The following is an 18,363-nucleotide window of genomic DNA, read 5'->3' as shown; positions in this document are numbered from 1 at the left end:
GGTATGACCAATGGCACATAGTAAGCTGCCACAAGAAACCACCCATCGGTGGTTCTGTTCGGGTCAAAAACCCTGGCACGCAGGGGCAGATTGGGAGGAAAACTGACTACCCGAGACCATACATGGCGGAGACACCGTCCAGCTAGGCAACTCGTCCGGAATACCTACCATTTAGTCCCATCAGGAACACCAAGAGAGGACAAAGAACAGACATCCGAACAAGAGCCCTGTCTAGAAGAGAATGCTCACACCCCGTGAATCAGCAACGTTGAACCGACATCCAAACAAGTTCTCAAATCCAAAGCGAAATCCAGCTGTGGCTCTTGTTCTAGAGGATTCGGACATCGACTGCAACACAAAGGAAAAGGAGCCCTACAAGTGCACTAGAGCTGGCCGACGAATCGTTTGACCCCAGAGATTCAGGAACTAGTTCCACGTCCCCTTTTAGAGAGAGGGAAATATTCACGTTGATGTGTTTCAAAAAGCCCCGAGAGGGGGCAGCCAGTTGGGCGCGCGTGCATGACCAAGCACGCTAGTGTTATTCGGTCTGTTCCGTCTTCCTCCTTGTGGTCAAACAGAATTATCACAACAATCACGACTCTGTCACCCTCATGATCAAGTTTTGGTTTCCTTCCGTGTCTACATCACCTACCAAAATCTCGTATTAGTCCACGCGAGCTGCTTTGCTAACATGTCTATAAAACGTGGCCTTCAGACGCTTATTTTTTTTAAAACGGGCACCTCGCAGGAATACGGCAGCCCTTGCTATGAGCAAAGCAGCTGGGACAAATGAGGAATTCGAGACACAGCATCAATATTTAACATATGCATACTACACTATTATTGAAAATAAGCATTGCATTGAATGGAAATGATTGAATATGAATGTTTACCTTGCATATCATGGCGTCTAGTGTCCTTAGCAAAATGTTTTGTCCGTCAATAATTATTATTGACGGACAAGACATTTTGCTAAGGGCACTACACGTTGAGGATTTCAATAATTTCCTTTCTTAGTTGTGCCTACCTAAAATTGTGCAACATGGCAGGTGAGCCTTGCACCCACAATCACAGCAGTGTATGCCCAGGTGGCCAGAGTTAGCTCTGATGCTATTTATTGTTGTTGTGTTCTCTGTCCCTTACACATTTTCCCACACGAAAGAGAAACAAATACACCACTTCCTCTGCCCACTAAACGTAGCTGTTCTGATGTTTTTTGGTTCAGCTTACCGTTCAGTGGGAATAAAGTGTGTTCACTTTCCCACCGAGCAGTAAGCTGTGCTAAGAAACATTGGAACAGCTTCGTCGAGTGCGCAGAGGAAGTGGTGTATTACTTTCCCCCTTCGTGTGGGAAAATGTTCATAGGACAGTCTGGACGATGCCTTAATAGGCTCCGAGCACACAAAAACAGTAGCACCACGGCTAACTCTGGCCACTTGGGCATACACTGCCGTGATTGTGCGTGCGAGGTTCACCTGCCATCTTGTACAATTTTAGGTAGGCACGACTATGGTAACTAGGGAAATTATTGAAGCTGAACACATTGTCAGGAATTATAAAAACTGTATTAGTACACCATCTTTTGAACCTGACAGAAAAAGAACAAATTTTTTTGGCATCTAGGAGCTGGGTGCTCGTGATTCAGGAAATTCGTTAGTTCCATATGTAGAAGACGAAGTGTAAAAAAATGAGTTGTATTTGTCAGCGCAGTTGGTTTGATTTTTCTTTTCTTTTTTGTGTGTAAAGAGTGAGTTTACAGTGTGAGAGTGTACTTTTGCAGTAGTGCGCTGTAGTGTGTGTTAACAAAGAGGTAGCTCGAAGCAAAAACGACGCAATACCCGTGAATTGATGGAAGGGAATCGGTAACCGAGTGGGCTAACATGTCTCAGCTCGGAGCGTGGAGCGAAGGCTTGGATGAGTCCATACCGGATGAGTTTCGTACCGGCACGTGTTCGTGTAATCACTACTGCGTGATGCAAGTTAAAAACCCCAGGCGGCACTGTACTGCACTGACTAAATTTCTCATCTACAGCTAAAAGACCTGTCAACCGTTGAGGTGTACCCGGCGTACCTAAAGCCCCTTCATACGGAAAAGTCGCGACATCCTTTGAAGAATGCCGCCTGTTATCTTGGGCCAATCCAGGTGGCACTACACTTGACGCGCGGGTGTAAAATAGCAAAACATAAAGATAAAAAGTGTGCACGTCAGAGGAGCAGGGAGAAGGAATGTCTATGCCGTCGGAGTGCAGTGCATGCTATGAGCTCATGTCGCCAATCAAATAACGCCGACTGTGCAACCACGGAGTTCATCGTCTTTCTTTGAGCACATCCTTTGAGGCCGGTAGACCATGACAGTGCACTATATTAGCCTGTGTGTATGTATTTTGCGTGTCTTTCAGCCTCTGACTGTGCTCTGGTTCAAGTATAGGAAGGACGTCTGCTATCTTGGGCCGATCCAGGCGGTGCTACAGTCGACACGCGGGTGTAATAAAAAAACATAAATATAAAAGGTGTGCGCGTCAAAGGAGGGGGAGAAGATGTCGCTACCTTTTTAATTCAGGAGCATTAGGTATACCAACATCAAGGCAGACCAATTTTTTGAACTGATGGATGGCTTTGGATTGGCTCGTATTTTTCTGGCCTTGATTTGATTCTGGAGTCAAAAATATGTATATATTTTGTGAAACCAAACTGTTTTCGTTTACCAAGCTGTTGCGTGCTAAACCAAAACATCAGTTGATAATACTCTTTCAATGCATACTGCAAAAAAAAAGAGAGAGAGAAAAGAAAAAAGTTAGACAAAAAAAAAATAGCAGCACTTTTGAAATGAAACTTCTTTTTTATGGCATCGGGACACATCGGGAACTTTTTTTTACTCAAGCGCAACCTACGGAACTGGAAGGAAAATAAAATAAAAGTCAGCCTTTGCTCCCATGATCGTCCACTTGGACAAGATTTCAGGAGTGTCCAAAAAATGATGTTACAGTGCACGTCCTAGGGACAACTATTACAATGAGATATGGCACGCGAGGATCCCAGAGGGACCTTTTTGGGACATCCCTGGGACATGTTATCTGGGGTCACTGATCTCCATGACAATTGCTGGATCGCACTTCCCGCTCCCGCGAGTGAAGCCACCGGACGTCCATCTTGCTCGTAGCCAATTTGCGGTTTTGCTAGCATTGCAGAGGCTGGCGTCAGCGTGCTGCGATCAGAACTTCCTTGGCACGTTGAAGTACTGCGTTTCTGTAAGACTTTGTACTACTAATTTGATTGCCATAAGCGTCTAGTAAACAAAACAAAAAAATGCGCCACTGATGCCACCCTTTCCCCTCCCTTCCCCCCCCCTTTCTTCCGTTGCCACTGGACACTGGATCAAGCTTGTTTCTGAACCACGAGTGCCGCAAGTTACAAATACAGTAGTTGGAGTAAAAGTAAAACGCTGCTCCAGAGTTACCTACAGCTTCAAGCACATTGCACAAAACACATCCGCACGGCGCTGAAACGAATCTTGATCGGTATCTAAGCGTGCGAAGGCACAGAGACGCAGCACTTTGGCATGCCAAGGAAGCTTTGATCAGGCCGCGAGACCGGCGACACTTGCTTTCGACAAGTTGTGCCTTTACATACGGCTTCAGGCACATTGCACTCGCAAAACACATCTACACGGCGTCGATTCTTGATTGGTATCCAAACGTGCGAAGGCTCAGAGACGCAGCACTTCGGCGTGCCAAGCAAACTTTGACTCTGCCGCGACCGGCAAGTCTCAACGGTTACGCAGGGTCTTAGAAAAACCTCTTCGGCGAATGACAATGAACGGGTTGAAAACGTGTCTACAGCACGCTGCCGCCAGCCTCTGCAATGCTAGCAAAACCGTAAATCGACTATGAGCAAGATGGCCGTCTAGCTGTATCTCCACTCGCGCTACAGTGAACAAGCGGGGAAGCGCGATCCAGCAATTGTCATAAAGATCTGTGTCTAGGGTCTTCTCTGCAGCTAAGTAAACAATTTCAGGGACCAGGTCACGAAATTAGCTTAAAAATAGACAAGGCATATGCCTACAAACCCGATAAAGGCCCGTTTACACACTTGCAACCGAGTACGACCGAGACGGACAAGACCTGTTGAAGCCTCTTGAAATTTCTTAGGACGAGAGAACACTCTGGCACGCTGGCGCCATCTATGCGGTGACCCTGGAACTGCATTTCACAAGAGCGAAGGTTTCGCGGGATTTCCGAGGTCAAATGTGCGTAATACGTATAAGAAGTGCTCGTTTATAACGTTGAAAAAAGTTTTTCGAGCCTAGAAAGAAAGGATAATGCACGAGAGATATAGAAAATATGCCGGACCACCAAGTTTACACGGCTACCCAATAGATGGCGCCAGTGTGTCCTCTTGTAACTTGTAAAAGATTTTAAGAAACCCAGTTTTAAGAGGTCGTAAGAATGTGAAAGGGCCTTTAGAGGTTGCAAGTGTGTGAGCGGGCCTGAATACAATGGCTTAATGAGAAGTGTAACAAACGAAACCGGAGAAGCGGCACAGCATTGGAAGACGGCTGCGGGTGGAACGACGGTGCTGGCGCTTGCCATAGAGATCATACATACTAACTCCAGAGGGTAAAGGTGGGTGAGGAGGAGTGGCAAATCCCGTGCACCGACACCCGAGGTCCCGAGTGAACGATCGCAAAAGAGAGCGACAGAACATGAGAGAAAGAAAGCAACGTTGCCATGGTAAACGCGAAGAGTGAAAACTCTCAGCAATATAAACAGTGATAATTTAACATTGTAAACTAAATTCTGAGCTATTCTAAAGGCCCGTTCACACTCTTGCGACCGAGTACGACTGAGAGAGACGAGATCTCTTACAACCTCTTAAATGTTTTTAGAATGAGGGAACATACCTACCTCGTTGGAACATACTGGCATTGTGGCGCCATCTATGCGGTGACCCTGGAACTGCATTTCACAAGAGCGAAGGTTTTGCGGGATTTTCGAGGTCAAATGTGCGTAATACCCATAGAAAGGCTCGTTTATAACATTGTCAAAAGTTTTTCGAGCCAAGAAAGAAAAGATAATTCTCGAGAAATAAAAAAAAATATGCCGGACCGCCGAGTTTACACTGCTTCCCAATAGATGGCGCCAGTGTGTTTTCTGGTTTAACAAGTTTTAAGGAACCCAGGTTTAAGAGGTCGCAAGAGTGTGAACGGGCCTTAACGCTTATAAAAAGCAATAAAGTCATTACGCTGCATTAACTCCCCTTCTGTCGAAATCTCGGAAATCTGGTGGTTGCGCAGTTTCGTATTCCTCAACTGCGCCCACCCGCGCCCCACCGGCGAAGCCGGGTATATGGTTTAGTTTAGCGTTAACGCAAGGCCGTACTTCTGCGCGCTATGCAAAAAGAAAGCTTCGAAAGGAATGCGAATATCTTTCCACCGGTAAGTTCGTGGATTGTTGAAGTTCACGAAACTGCTCTGATGATGTAACCGTGTTTGGGACCCCGAGGGTCTGCCTGCATGCTCCGCCGCTTGCGGCAGCCAGAATGTATGCGAAAATGGCGGACCTTTTCCTCTAGAGTTAGTATGTATGATCTCTATGACTAACTCTAGAGGAAAAGGTCCGCCATTTTCCCATACATTCTGGCTGCCGCAAGCGGCGGATCATGCAGGCAGACCCTTGGGGTCCCAAACACGGTTACATCATCAGAGCAGTTTCGTGAACTTCAACAATCCACGAACTTACCGGTGGAAAGATATTCGCGTTCCTTTCGAAGCTTTTTTTAGAGCGCAGCTCTTAGGGGCCCGTTTCCGGCTTGAGCGGCGTCGCCGTCGCCGTCGGCGTAACCGCGCGGTGCATCATGGGAAATGTCCCATAATGCACCGCGCGAGCCCTCCACTGGGGTCACGTGACCTCGTGGGGGGCACGTGACCCCCCCGAGGTCACGTGACCCCTCGAAGTCACGTGACCCCTGAGGTCACGTGACCCCCGCCGATGTCGCGTGACCCCCCGATGACGTCACCGGCATCCACATCGTCATCGTCATCATCACTGATGACGTCACCGGCATCCACATCTTCATCATCACTGATGACGTCACTGGCATCCACATCGTCATCGTCATCATCACTGATGACGTCACCGGCATCCGCATCGTCATCATCACTGATGACGTTACCGACATCCGCATAGTCATCGTCATCATCACTGATGACGTCATCAGTGACGTCACTGATGTCACCGGCATCCACATCGTCATCATCACTGATGACGTCACCGGCATCCGCATCGTCATCATCACTGATGACGTCACCGGCATCCGCATCGTCATCGTCGTCATCGTCACTGATGACGTCATCAGCGACGTCACTGATGACGTCACCGAGATTCGCATCGTCATCGTCATCATCACTAGTGAAGTGATCAGTGACGTCACGAATGACGTCATCGGTACCCGCATCGTCATCGTCACTGATGACGTCATCAGTGACGTCAGTGATGACATCATCGGCATTGGGGGTCACGTGACCCCCCCCTGGTTAGTTTAACCCCCCCCAGTGCCCTTCCCTCCTCCTCAAGAGCTGCGCTCTTGAGGAGGCGTTACAGGGAGTTGTAAGTGGCTTTCACTTTTTTTGCGTAGCGCGCAGATGTACGTCCTCGCGTTAACGCTAAACTAAACCATATACCCGGCTTCGCCGGTGGGGCGCGGGTGGGCGCGGTTGAAGAATACGAAACTGCGCAACCACCAGATTTCCGAGATTTCGACAGAAGGGAAGTTAATGCAGCGTAATGACTTTATTGCTTTTTATAAGCGTTAGAATAGCTCAAAATTTAGTTTACAACGTTAAATTATCACTGTTTATATTGCTGAAAGGTTGCTTTCTTCGCGTTTACCATGGCAACGCTGCTTTCTTTCTCGTGTTCTGTCGCTCTCTTTCGCGATCGTTCACTCGGGACCCCGGGTGTCGGCGCACGGGATTTGCCACTCCTCATCACCCACCTTTACCCCCCTGGGCGCTTGCATCACCCTCGTTCCGGCTATGGCTCCGGCTTGGCCAACTCCGGCTGATTCACAGCTGCCGACTACACTGTCGTCTGCTAGTTTCACGTTTTTATTCACCTTCGAACACAAACCATGTCGTTGGAAGTTCACTGGAAACAAATAATTGTTCTTGAGGTATTTATATTAGTTATGAAGCGTGTTAGGGCGCCTCTCTGCCGGCCGACGAAGGCACCCTAACGGAGCTGCGGATTGAACCGCCACCTACACAGTCTTCGAAGGAGCGGCCGTTCCCGATGGATGGTGGAGGCTACGTGGTAACTACACTACTCCCCTTAAGCCACTGTACTGATAACGTTGATAGTCTATACTCCATGTCACTAGTTGCGTGCAGTGCAGGCGAATGCAACGCCAGGCGAGGGGAGAAAGGGCAAGCACTAGGAAGGCTGGGGACTAAGAAAAACACCCCCTCCCCAGGCGAAAAGCAGTCCACTTCCAGCTGGATTATGGAACTATAAAATGAGGCGTTCTAGCTGTACCGCCTCATTCCTCCATAATCCAGCTGGAAGTTCCATAATCCAGCTGGAAGTGGACTGATTTTCGTCTGGGTCTCGATCCTCTCTAACGTTCCTAGTGCTCTCCCTTTCTCCCCTCGCCCTCCTTCGCCTGCACTGCACACAACTAATGACATGGAGTATAGACTATATATTATTATAACCCTCCCCTTACCCCCCAAAAAATATTAAAGCAAGAAAATTGCGTTTGAGTAGTTTGAAAAAAACCATCCAACGTCGGGAAGTGTTTGGTGGGAAAGGGGGAGGGGGGTGCATAGAAATCAAAAATTTTGTTCCGGTGCCGCTGTGTTCCCTCTCTTCCCGCCCCCCCCCCCCCCCTCTTTCTCTTCCGTCGCCACTGGACACTGGATCAAGCTCGTTTCTGAACCCGAATGCGGCAATTTACAAAACTGTCGTCGGAGTAAAGTACCGCTCTAGAGGCACATACGGCTTTACACACATTGTACTCGCAAAACACATTCACACGGCGTCGATTCTTGATCGGTATCCAAGCGTGCGAAGGCACAGAGACGCAGCACTTCGTCACGCCAAGGAAGCTTTGATCACGCCGCGAGACCTGCGAAACTTGCTTTTGCTGAGTTTCGCTTTTATCCTGCAACACCGCACTTTCGTAAAAATTTTCCTGTATTCTCAACGGCAAGTCTTACCGCCTGCAACGGTTTTAAGAAAACATTTTCGCCGAATGACGACGAACGAGTAGAAAACGTGTCTTCAGCACGCTGCCGCCAGGCTCTGCAACGCTAGCGGAAAATGCGATTTAGACGCATACAAGATGGCCGTCCGGTGGCCGCCTCTAGCGCCTCCTCTATGATGTGGCGCGTGCCGAAACACAGTTGTTCTGTTGATTTTCATAGCTTCAAAACGACAGTATTTTTACTTCAATTTGTTTTATACAAATAGATTTCTTAAAATAAAATGACGTGAATTGTCTTCCTCCAGTTCGTAGGACGATCCTGCATTCCGCTCCGCTCGTCAAACCGCCGCCACCGCCGCCGCCATTTTCAAAGCAACTGTTGAGAGTTTTCAAATTGTGCAAGCTCCTCGAGCTGTCTACAGAACGTCTCTTTACTCGCGGTTTGAAGAAAAAAGACCGACAGGTAAGCAACGGCAGTCTACGATTTAGGTTACTAAGTAACACGCCGAAAAGATCGTTTATAAATTATATCCCGCGAATTTAGAGGGCGGCGTTCTCGCTTTCGTCGCCGCGTCGGTTGCGAGGAATGTCGCCCCCTTACCCTCTCGCAAACAGTTTTCTTTCAGTTAGAATGAGCTGAACACATTGCTTCAAGAGCATCCCCTCGTAACTGCCGGCCGCGACAGATGGCCAACCACTGCCATGAAATGACGCTGAGTCCGTCGATGGTCAGTGTTAGCGAGGCCATGAACGGTACGTGTAGCGTCTCCGGGAACGCGGACCTGTCGGGCACAAGCATGTCGATATGTTGCAGTGTCCACCCTCCAAGCTCGTCCCAAGTCCAGGATCTGCATCGTGGGCCCGCTCAAGAAGGACAGCGAACTGGTGCAAGCCTCCAAGGTGACAGGTCTTGGTTCTCTGGCGCCCTGGCAGCGCTTCGCGTGTCGTTACTGCAACGCTGCCGCGAGCTCTTGTTTGTGTCTAGAACTCTGCACGAATCTCACAGTCAGCTCGTCGTAGGTTAGCGAGGGAAGACGGGGAACGGCACCGAGGTTTTTTTCGTGGTGCAGCTCTAGAGCGGGCCAATCGAATGGGCTGCACTTAAGTCTGCTGGGATCAGCATCTGCTAGTTTATATGTATTGAACAGTGACCATGTCTTCTTCTACAATCCTTTCTTTTAGACTGCTGTTTATTTTGGGTGAAAATTTTATTTCCTTTTACGTTTTTACTCTAGACATGATTTCTGAATGTCAGATTATCCAATGCTGGCAAGACAAGTGCCTCATACCCAATACCTCGAGGAAGTTGCATGAAATATCCTAATGGGGGGAGCCTAGCTTCTGGGAAAACGACCATCCACTACCATTAAGTCCAAAAGACTGTTATAGTGTCCTTAGCGCTGGTGCAGTCTCAGCTTACATTAAGATTGGGACCGTATCGCATATTCAAACTTGCTGCTTCGAGTTACCGAGGTGCACGTTGCATGTGTGCCATACTTCCACGGTGTAAGAAGGCTCGGGTGGCATAGCAGCGTCTTCGGAGGCATCTAACTTTCGTCCTAGTTTCTCGTGCGTGTCACCAGATGGTGCCGCGGTCATCGAGCCCCACGAAGTGCACCTGCTATGCTGGGAGTGACCTGTTCAGCAACTGCAGCAAAACTTTGCACATGCTAAACTGAATGTGATAGTTAAACGTGGCACTTTGAAGTGGCGGATATTCCTGATGTTATGTAAGGCTATTAACTGTTCCAAAGAAGTGCTTCTGGCCAGTGTCATTTTCAACATTTTTTTCCATGTGCTTTTTCCTTTTGTAATGCAAAAAACTCAGATATGCTAGGCTGTTGAGGTCTTGACTATGAAACGGTAAATGTTGGACAGAGCAGTCGCACTATCGGCTTGTGAAAGAATAGATCACGAGGGATAGGACGCCGAAGTCCTCTTGCAGTATGCTTATTAAGTACACCCTGGTTCCACAGCAGGCAAAATGCTTCCCGCATTTGCGCATCTACTTTAAAAAATAAAGAAACAATGCATTGTCTACATACTTTTTACGAATAATAGTATATTTAAATGGACCACGTTTACATTCTAATGCATTGAAAGTGCCTTTGGGTGGGTGCTGCTTTTTGCTGTTGTGTCACTAAGCCGAAATGTCTACTAAAACTCTAATGAAGTTGACATGCTGACAGGACTCATTAAATGTTCCGGTGCACTAGAGCAATGAGGCATAGTCACGGCAGAAATACGCTTTCATCTATAGATTTTGTTTATTGAACAGAGAACTAATTTGTGAACATAATTCAGAAAGTAAACAGCTCTTACTCTAGTTGCAAGCAGCATTTGACGAACAAGAAGTATAATGGTGCACTGCTTTTGCATTTTCATGTGAGCTGAAACTAAATCGGTTGAAAATCGTCTCTTTTGCCAGAGCAGCTTTCCGTGGGCACACATGAGGACGTGGCCCTCATAGATGGCTTTCCACGATTTGCCCACAATCCTCGGATCAAAATGTCTCTCGCGCACAGAGTCTGTCGGCTGCATCGCTTCACGCTGTACCTTTAGGCGGTCCTCTTCTTTGGGAGTAGCAAAAAGGGACAACTTTTCCTTCTATGTTTTGTATCCCAGGCTGCACCTTGACACAAAGCACCTCTTCCCCATTGCCGACAACTTACAGAAGCCGGAACTGGCCAAAAACAAAACAATAACTGTGCAGCGCTACAGCCCAACGCATGCTACCGTTCGCGAAATGACTGCCTCGATGCTGGTGGCGTGCCCTTGCAGCGCGAGAGTGAATCGATTGCCGATGTTTGCCTCAACAGCTCTTTGGTGGAGGCACGGCGTTTTGCCATCCAGAGTATTTCTATTACTGCGCTTTCTTCCTTCGTACGGGCGAGGCAAGGCGGGAGCTGCGTGTCTCGTTCAAGGGAGAGCAGGACTGCTGGCACAAAGATGCGCTCCGACAGAAATGCGAAACCTAGAAATGCCTGCGAATTTAAAAATTTTTTTCGTTATGCCATGCAATGCTCTACGAGGCTTATATCTTGATAAAATTAGTGGATGTAGTAGCTTTTCATGATGGACAACAAGTTTCTAATAAAAACCATACCTTTAAGTTTATGGAAAGAGGATTAGTCGAAGTGAATTAATAAACTAGTTATATCAGACATTGTCAAGCTTCCCCAATGAGCCGTCTGACAGAGACCAGTGCGGCATTAGCCTTTGCTTTGCGCGATGCATTCTTTTCCCAAAATTGACCCACGTTTGGAGAAACACTGTAGATAGAAGCTGTCATTTCCAAATTGAAGCCTGTCCTATCTAACGGCAAAATATTTGGGCACAGAAAGCTCCTTCTTGGAAGTGGTGAGCAGCCACTTGATATGTCCTCCCGTTTCAGTGCCACGGGCTCCCCGTGCTGTTCAGCGACACGGGAGAGGAGTTTGTGGGCGACAGGGGTACCATCTTCGTGCTGGATTCGTTCGAGGGCCAGTCGTTCGAGAGGCTGAGGGTCCACTCCCTCGTACTCAGCCCGGTCGCAATCCTGCAGTGCGCCAGCAGGAGTTTGGTGAGCCCCTCTCATTTTGCTTGCCGATCAGAGATTGGCCAATCACTCAACTCGGGTCCCCGCAGACTTCCCGGTAGGTAAAAATTGGTCACTTAACCCAGGTGGCCCGAAGGCATCGGAAGTCGTGTTCTCCTCTTCCCGAGTTTCTTGGTGCATTGGGACGATTTGATTGACAAAAAAGAAGTAGGAAAAGCTGGAAAAAGTCTACGTCAAATGTGAACATGAATAGATGACGTGAGATGCGGTTGATGGATTAAACCACTGGTCGGCAACCAGCGGCCCGCGGGCCGGATCCGGCCCGCCAGGTAGTATCATACGGCCCTCAGCTTCCCGGTAACCCCCCCTACGCAGTGAGCTAAAGAAAAAAAAATAAATAAAGTTGACTAATTCGCTGCTCGTCTGCGAGCAGACTTTTTCACGAATAAAGTGCATAAAATCCAACTTCCGCTCACGAATGACTGACGAGAACCTCCACAATGTTACAATGTTTTGCGACTCGCAGTTAGCAGCTTGAATGTGGATGTTCGTAGTTTGACGAGCGCAGTTCAACACCAAAAGTCTCACTGAGAGGAGTCTCTAGGTTTTCGTGGAAATGTCGTATCTCATGTTGTTTGTCGTGAAATAAACTGTTCATTGTCTATTTATCTACGTCAATGTAAGTTCGTGCAAGTGCTTTTTTTTAATTTTAACTCTCCCCTCCCTCTCCCTCTTCTTCTTCCCCCCCCCCCCCCCCGCCCCCGCTGCTTGCCGTCCGGCCCGTTCCCCCTAGGCATCGCGGCGACTCGGCCCATTTCGCCAAAAGGTTGCTGACCACTGGATTAAACCATAAAGGCATTGATGCAAAATTATAAAATCTCGCTCGCGCCTCCTTGAACTCTAACCAGGCTAGTCGCACCATTTCAAAAGTCTCCTATACACCCAATACAGTTCCAGACAACAGAGGGAAACTCCGGACTGAACTAAGGGTACAATTGTAACAGGCAGGTTGTTGTGGAAAAGTAGCTTAATTCTAGAAATAACTCCACACTGACTGACAATATAAGAGACAAAATTTATGAGCGATACTAAATGTGCGATCCTATGTTTAAATTAGTTTGGCAGACATTTATACGAGACAATTTCGTAGACCTTTCTGAACAGGCATAGCAAAGATATGGTTCTATAATGTTTTACATCATCCGTTCTTCCACTTTTATGTACTGTACTGGCACAGTTATTGTCAAACCCGGCTATATCGAACTCGTTTACGTCAAATTATTCCTTATACTGAATCAATTTTTGCTCACAGTAATGTTACAGTGATAATATATAGCAAAAAGTATGGTTACATCGAACAAAACAAAAATAGCAGCCGCTACCGATATATTGAACTGCCAAGAGCGCCGTTTTGCTCTGCAAGCTGGCTTTTTCCCAACGCGAGTGGCCGGGTTTGGGGTTAGGGGGAAAGCCAACTTGCAAAGCACGTTGGCATTTTTTAATATTTTTTTCCAGGCGGTTGCGTTTACTGCTCGAAAGAAAGAAAGAAAAGACTTTTGCGGAGGGAGCGGGGAGAGGGTGCTCTGTGGGCTCTGTGCTCCCTCTCCCCGCTCCGTCCGCAAAAGAGATTATTGTTTTTTCTTCCAGGCGGTTGGTGCGGCCGCCCAGAAGAAAAAAAAGCCAGCTTGCTCTGCTAGCTGGCTTTCCCCCAACGCAGCTGCCGTTTGTTTTAGGGGAAAGCCTACTTGCAGAGCAAAACGGCGCTCTGCAGAAGGTGTTCCTGCTTGGACGTGCTCCATGCTCTCGGCATAGTTCGGCGCTAATGCGCGAATATAGAAGGCGGCGGCCTCAGCATTTTGGAGCCCGTCGATAGCGTAGAAATATATCATTATCGCGGATGCAGTGAAAAAAAAAAAAAACAGCAAAAGATGCAGGACTATTTCATTGTGTAGTATGTCAGGAGAAAGTAAATTTTTGAGTGTCAAATTCATTAAAACTTTTAGATCGAATTACCCGGCGTATCGAACTGGTTGACATTTTTTTTGCGAGTTCGATATAAACAGGTTTGACTGTATAGAAGGGAAAGTGGGGGTATGGCAAAAAACATGCCAAAGACACTTAAGACTGCTTACGTGTAGGAACGCAAAAGCATTATAGTCGTGCGGGTGATATGTTTTCGAGTAATGTCTCTACACAAATTAAAGTTGTTTCTGCCAGTATTGTATTCGTTGTGTGTATATACGTACACTAGGCACTCCAGTGGTGACATCATGCCCCACCCCCCCACTGCGCAGGCCCCCCTGTCTTCACGGCTTCTGTGACGAAGCATCTGCATTGCTGTGCATTTTCTTATTGTTTTATTTCTGAGGTGTGTTCGCCTTGACCTTGAGCGGCGCGTGCTTGATGACATTATTTTATAGCCATGTTTCGGGCACAACGCCGACGCCTGTTTGCGTAATGGGACATATAAGGCTTTTGCCTTAATAATTTAAAAATGTGTAAAAATAGGAGAGCGCCCTTTAACGATGAAACTTGGGATACGGTCGAATGCGACTGATAAATTGGACTTTGTTTGTTGAGTTTGTTTACTGCAAGCTCAATGTCAATATTATCAAAAGATAAGATTGACAGGTAATCGTTGGGAGCACTACTGACGTCGAGCATAGATGCTTCATTTCGATTGCAGGAATAAACTGAGGCAAAGTAGTTTGCTAGAACGTTTGACACAGAGATGGTAACCTAGGAGTGGGTGAAAAACGAGACGGACAACACAAGGCTCCTTCTGGGGAACGTGTGGGGGTGATGTGTGCTTTGAATTTTTTGCGCTGGTGTCCTTGGGTGGCTTTGTTCCCTAGTTTGGCAGTTAAAAGTGTTCAATTTTTTGTTTTTGTTGTTTGGTGTGTGTTTTGCTTGTTCATGGGCCTATTTAAAGGGAAGCTGAAGCACTTTTTAAGACATCTGAGCAGACTTCTGTAGCTTCTTGTCTTGTGAATTCAGTTATTGCACTTACCTTGAGCAAAAGTAATTGTGAACCACATCTTTTTAAGAATATGTGCAGCGATTGCTGCTGAGCATGCAGCGACCGCCTCTGCAACCTGTCATCTGTCCAGAGCTTTGTTACATCATTGAAGGCATCCCTAGCCGCGTTTGCATGAAGCTCAGTGCATCGACTCCACTCGTCCTTCGAATGAAGCCGACGCGGCAACGTTTACATGAATGCGCATTAGGTGGCACCACGCCGTGTCGAAGCTCAAACATAAAGCTGCGTTTCCGGCACCAGCCGCACAATGTGACCATGTCTTCCGGCGCATCGCACGCTGTATTCGGCACTGTGCAAGAAATTACGAGACGAAAGAAACATTAAAACCCAAGCGTTTTGGGTTCCATTAGTATAGTAAGAGATGAACTGCCATTTGAGTCACCAGATGGCACTGAATTCCGGAAAGGGGTCTATTGCCCCGAGCCTCTGCCGTGGTTTTTAGAGACCATCAAGCGTATGAACCACGGTCGTCTGCGCATGCTCTCTCGTGCGAAGATAAATGCATCTGCGGATTTGTGAGAAAAAACTTCATGGCAATCTTTTGGCTCCTCCCCCACCATGTCACAACACAAAGAATCTTTGTTTTAAGGCGAAAACCTTCCTTGTCCCACAGGGGTGGAACGGCTGCGTCATTTGCGCCAGACATTTGTTTGCGCTATCCTGCGCCATTCTACAGAAACTGCTCCACAGCCAATACCTCGTGCCATTATGTACCAAATCGCACAACATGCGCCAAAAAAAATTGTATTTTGTCTTGGTTTCGGTTTTTATCGACTCTATTGGCAACGATGAGCGCGTTTAGCTTGGTTGGCCTTGCAATCCTTTGTTCTGTTTATTTTCCCTGTGCATCCCGAGTCGGAAGCGCGCGAAGAACTCGGAAGTCTAATTCCAGGCGCTACATCACCTTCGGCTGGATTGTTATTCTGCAACCACAAGGGAGGACTCTACTTCGAATTGCACTTTTTTTTTTTAAATATTCATATTCAGAACTGCAGAGTTTTGGCATGTATGGATAACAAGGAACACTCTCACAAAGTCTTGTCAATGTGCACTGACAAATGTCAGAAATAATGATCCTTTGTATGTTGGAGAGGTGTGCTGCACTGCATAGCACTCGTCATCCACAAGTGAAAATGACGGAAATCAATATCAGTATATCAGAAGAAGTTTGAGGAAGACATCACATACACTGCTGGAAAGAATTTCTGACATTTAACACTAGGGATGCCGCAAACTTTTTTCGAATCGAAGTTTCGATGATCGAATCAAGCGGTTTGAAAGGTTCGAAAGATTTCGATTTTTCGAATTTCCTACATCGTAAAATTCGGCGGAAGTCGAATTTTCGAACTTGTTGAGCTAAGAAGTTCGACGCTTTTCGAACCGTCGAACTTATTACGCTAAGAAATTCAATTTTTTTTTCGAACTTTTGAACTTATTGCGCTGCAAAGTTCGATGCTTGTCGAACTTTCGAACTTGACTGACCAAAAAATTCGATGAATTTCGAACTTTTGAACTTATTTATCAAGAAAAATTGAAAAGTTTAGAACTTTCGAATCCTGAAAAGTCAGAATTTCGACGAACTTCGAACTTTTAGGGTAAAAGTTCGATGCTCGTCGAACTTCGAAAGTACAGCGGACGGTTTCATTTGAATTGAAGAAGTGAGGTACATTCATAGTTTTTTTTTTCTCGAACTTTTACACGCGGTGCTGCGTTCCTTACGAAAGACAATGGCGTTTGTTTCAATGTTCTGGCATGCTTAGTTTTAAAAAAATTAATTTCTGAAGGTGCGAGGATGGACGACGGGTTTTTGTTGATTATCGTTTGTGCCAGATTTGAAGCGTGCTGTAGCCGAAGCTATTTGTGGTAGAGATGTTACACTTTTTTAAGGATGATCCATGTATAGCCTAGGTAAGTGCCATCTTAAGATGTGATTATTGTTATTCGACGTGAGTTTTGAAGAAATGTCCAAACATGTATCTACATGCAATTATGCCCTAAACTTGATATTTATTTTCATCTAAGTTGCTCGAGGTATCGCATTTAAATTACCACAGACAGTACATATCATTGCCATCTGCAGAATACAAAATAATGTATTCATTGTTTTTTCACGTTAAGGAATAAATTAACTCATGGCAGAAGATTTCTAATAGTGTTCAAGTTCAGCACGTCATTAAAGAAAACTTTTTTTTTTTTTCGCTTCACGATCCTGGGACGTGTTTCTTTTAGCCTGTTCACATTTTGGTAAAAGAAACTTGTTTCGAAGTTCTGAACCTCTGAATACGCAAGAATAATACACTTCCGGCGAATTCTTAATAGTTTTTTTTCTCCAGCTTTTTATCCCCGCATTTATTCTTTTTTTTTTTTTTTTTTTTTTACTATTGGCACAGGTATTTAGGTCGAAAAGACATAGCTTTGAACTTCCGAACCACTAAGCATGTGACGAGTAGTGCCTTCTGACAACGAGTTTCTAACAATGACCATCTACGCAATCTTTTATACAGTGAAGAGCGACAGTAGCTATACATATGCATAAATAATTTCAGATTAAAATAAGCTCGACCACGCCCTCTTTCCCCGTATTGTTTTCTTTAAAAGTCCGAAATATCTGGAAGGGGGGAAGGAAACTGAAGCCCCCCTCCCCCCCGCTACCCTCTTACCCCCCGTTTTTCCTCTTCCGACGCCACTTGTATGGTAGAACGCTCCTCGACCTCGAGTTGTGTCGGCTTTTGTGCTTTTTGCGAGGCGATTCCTTCGTCCCAGAAAATAAACCTCCAGGACAATTATAAACTTAACTTACTATATGCCAGCGTCACTCGGGCGGCGTTCGATCGGATTAATATCAGCGTGCAAGGGGTGGCGAGGTAGTTTGCCAGGTCGCTTCAAAGTTTTTCTGAGCCTCAACCTCCTGCTCGTCCCTGGCCGTTTCGAACTGGATGAGTCTTGTAAAACAGTGTGTTCATGTGATCACTACTGCGTGATGCAGGTTAAAGACCCCCCCCCCCCCCCCCCCGGGCTGGCGGTCACAATTACTGATCCATGGTCACACGTCACTCTGCATTGGCAAATATTCCAGCACATCCGGGACACTCTTCGTCTCAGAAGGTAGTAAAAGTGGAGGCAACGTCTTGAGACGTTGCCTCCACTTTTACTACCTTCTGTTGTGTTCTCTTTTCTGCCCCAGTCTCAGGTTTACAATCATGTACATTTCATGAGTTCCACCCCTGGTCCCATTACACGAAAAGACGTCGGCGTTGTGCCCGAAAGATGGTCATAAAAATAAGTCATCAAGCACGCGCTGCTCAAGGTCAAAGCGGATGCGCCTCAGAAATAAAACGCAAAGAAAAGCGCAGCAACGCTGCCAGATGCTTCGTCACGGAAGCCGTTGTGAAACCGGCGGGGTTCGCTGTGCTGCGCAATAGGGAAGCGTGATACCACCGCCGGAGTGCAGCGTAAAAAAGAAAGACGTGGCGCGCTGCTCGTAAGAATGCAACACGTGTGGGAATGCTCTCATATTCCTACATGTAAGCAGTCTTAAGTGTCTCTGCCGAATTCTTTGACGAGTTTAGCGACCCAGGTAGTT

The 18,363-nt window shown here is 46.7% G+C and overlaps 1 protein-coding gene across 1 annotated transcript in view; it reads left to right on the top strand.

Annotated features, from left to right (window-relative positions):
- Positions 1–8,539: 8,539 nt before the first annotated feature.
- Positions 8,540–18,363, top strand: part of LOC8042021 (protein ECT2) — a 96,737-nt gene continuing 86,913 nt past the window's right edge. The window contains exons 1-4 of the mRNA XM_029989627.2: positions 8,540–8,665; positions 8,818–8,955; positions 9,017–9,102; positions 11,597–11,764. Coding sequence (XP_029845487.2) covers positions 8,889–8,955; positions 9,017–9,102; positions 11,597–11,764 — 321 coding nt within the window. The 5' untranslated portion in view covers positions 8,540–8,665; positions 8,818–8,888. The remainder of the gene's footprint in view (positions 8,666–8,817; positions 8,956–9,016; positions 9,103–11,596; positions 11,765–18,363) is intronic.

This window comes from Ixodes scapularis, unplaced genomic scaffold, assembly GCF_016920785.2.
Source record: "Ixodes scapularis isolate PalLabHiFi unplaced genomic scaffold, ASM1692078v2 PGA_scaffold41__6_contigs__length_2269736, whole genome shotgun sequence".
Taxonomy (NCBI): domain Eukaryota; kingdom Metazoa; phylum Arthropoda; class Arachnida; order Ixodida; family Ixodidae; genus Ixodes; species Ixodes scapularis.
The sequence above is the reverse complement of the archived record's forward strand: the minus strand, read 5'-3'. Positions and strand labels throughout refer to the sequence as shown.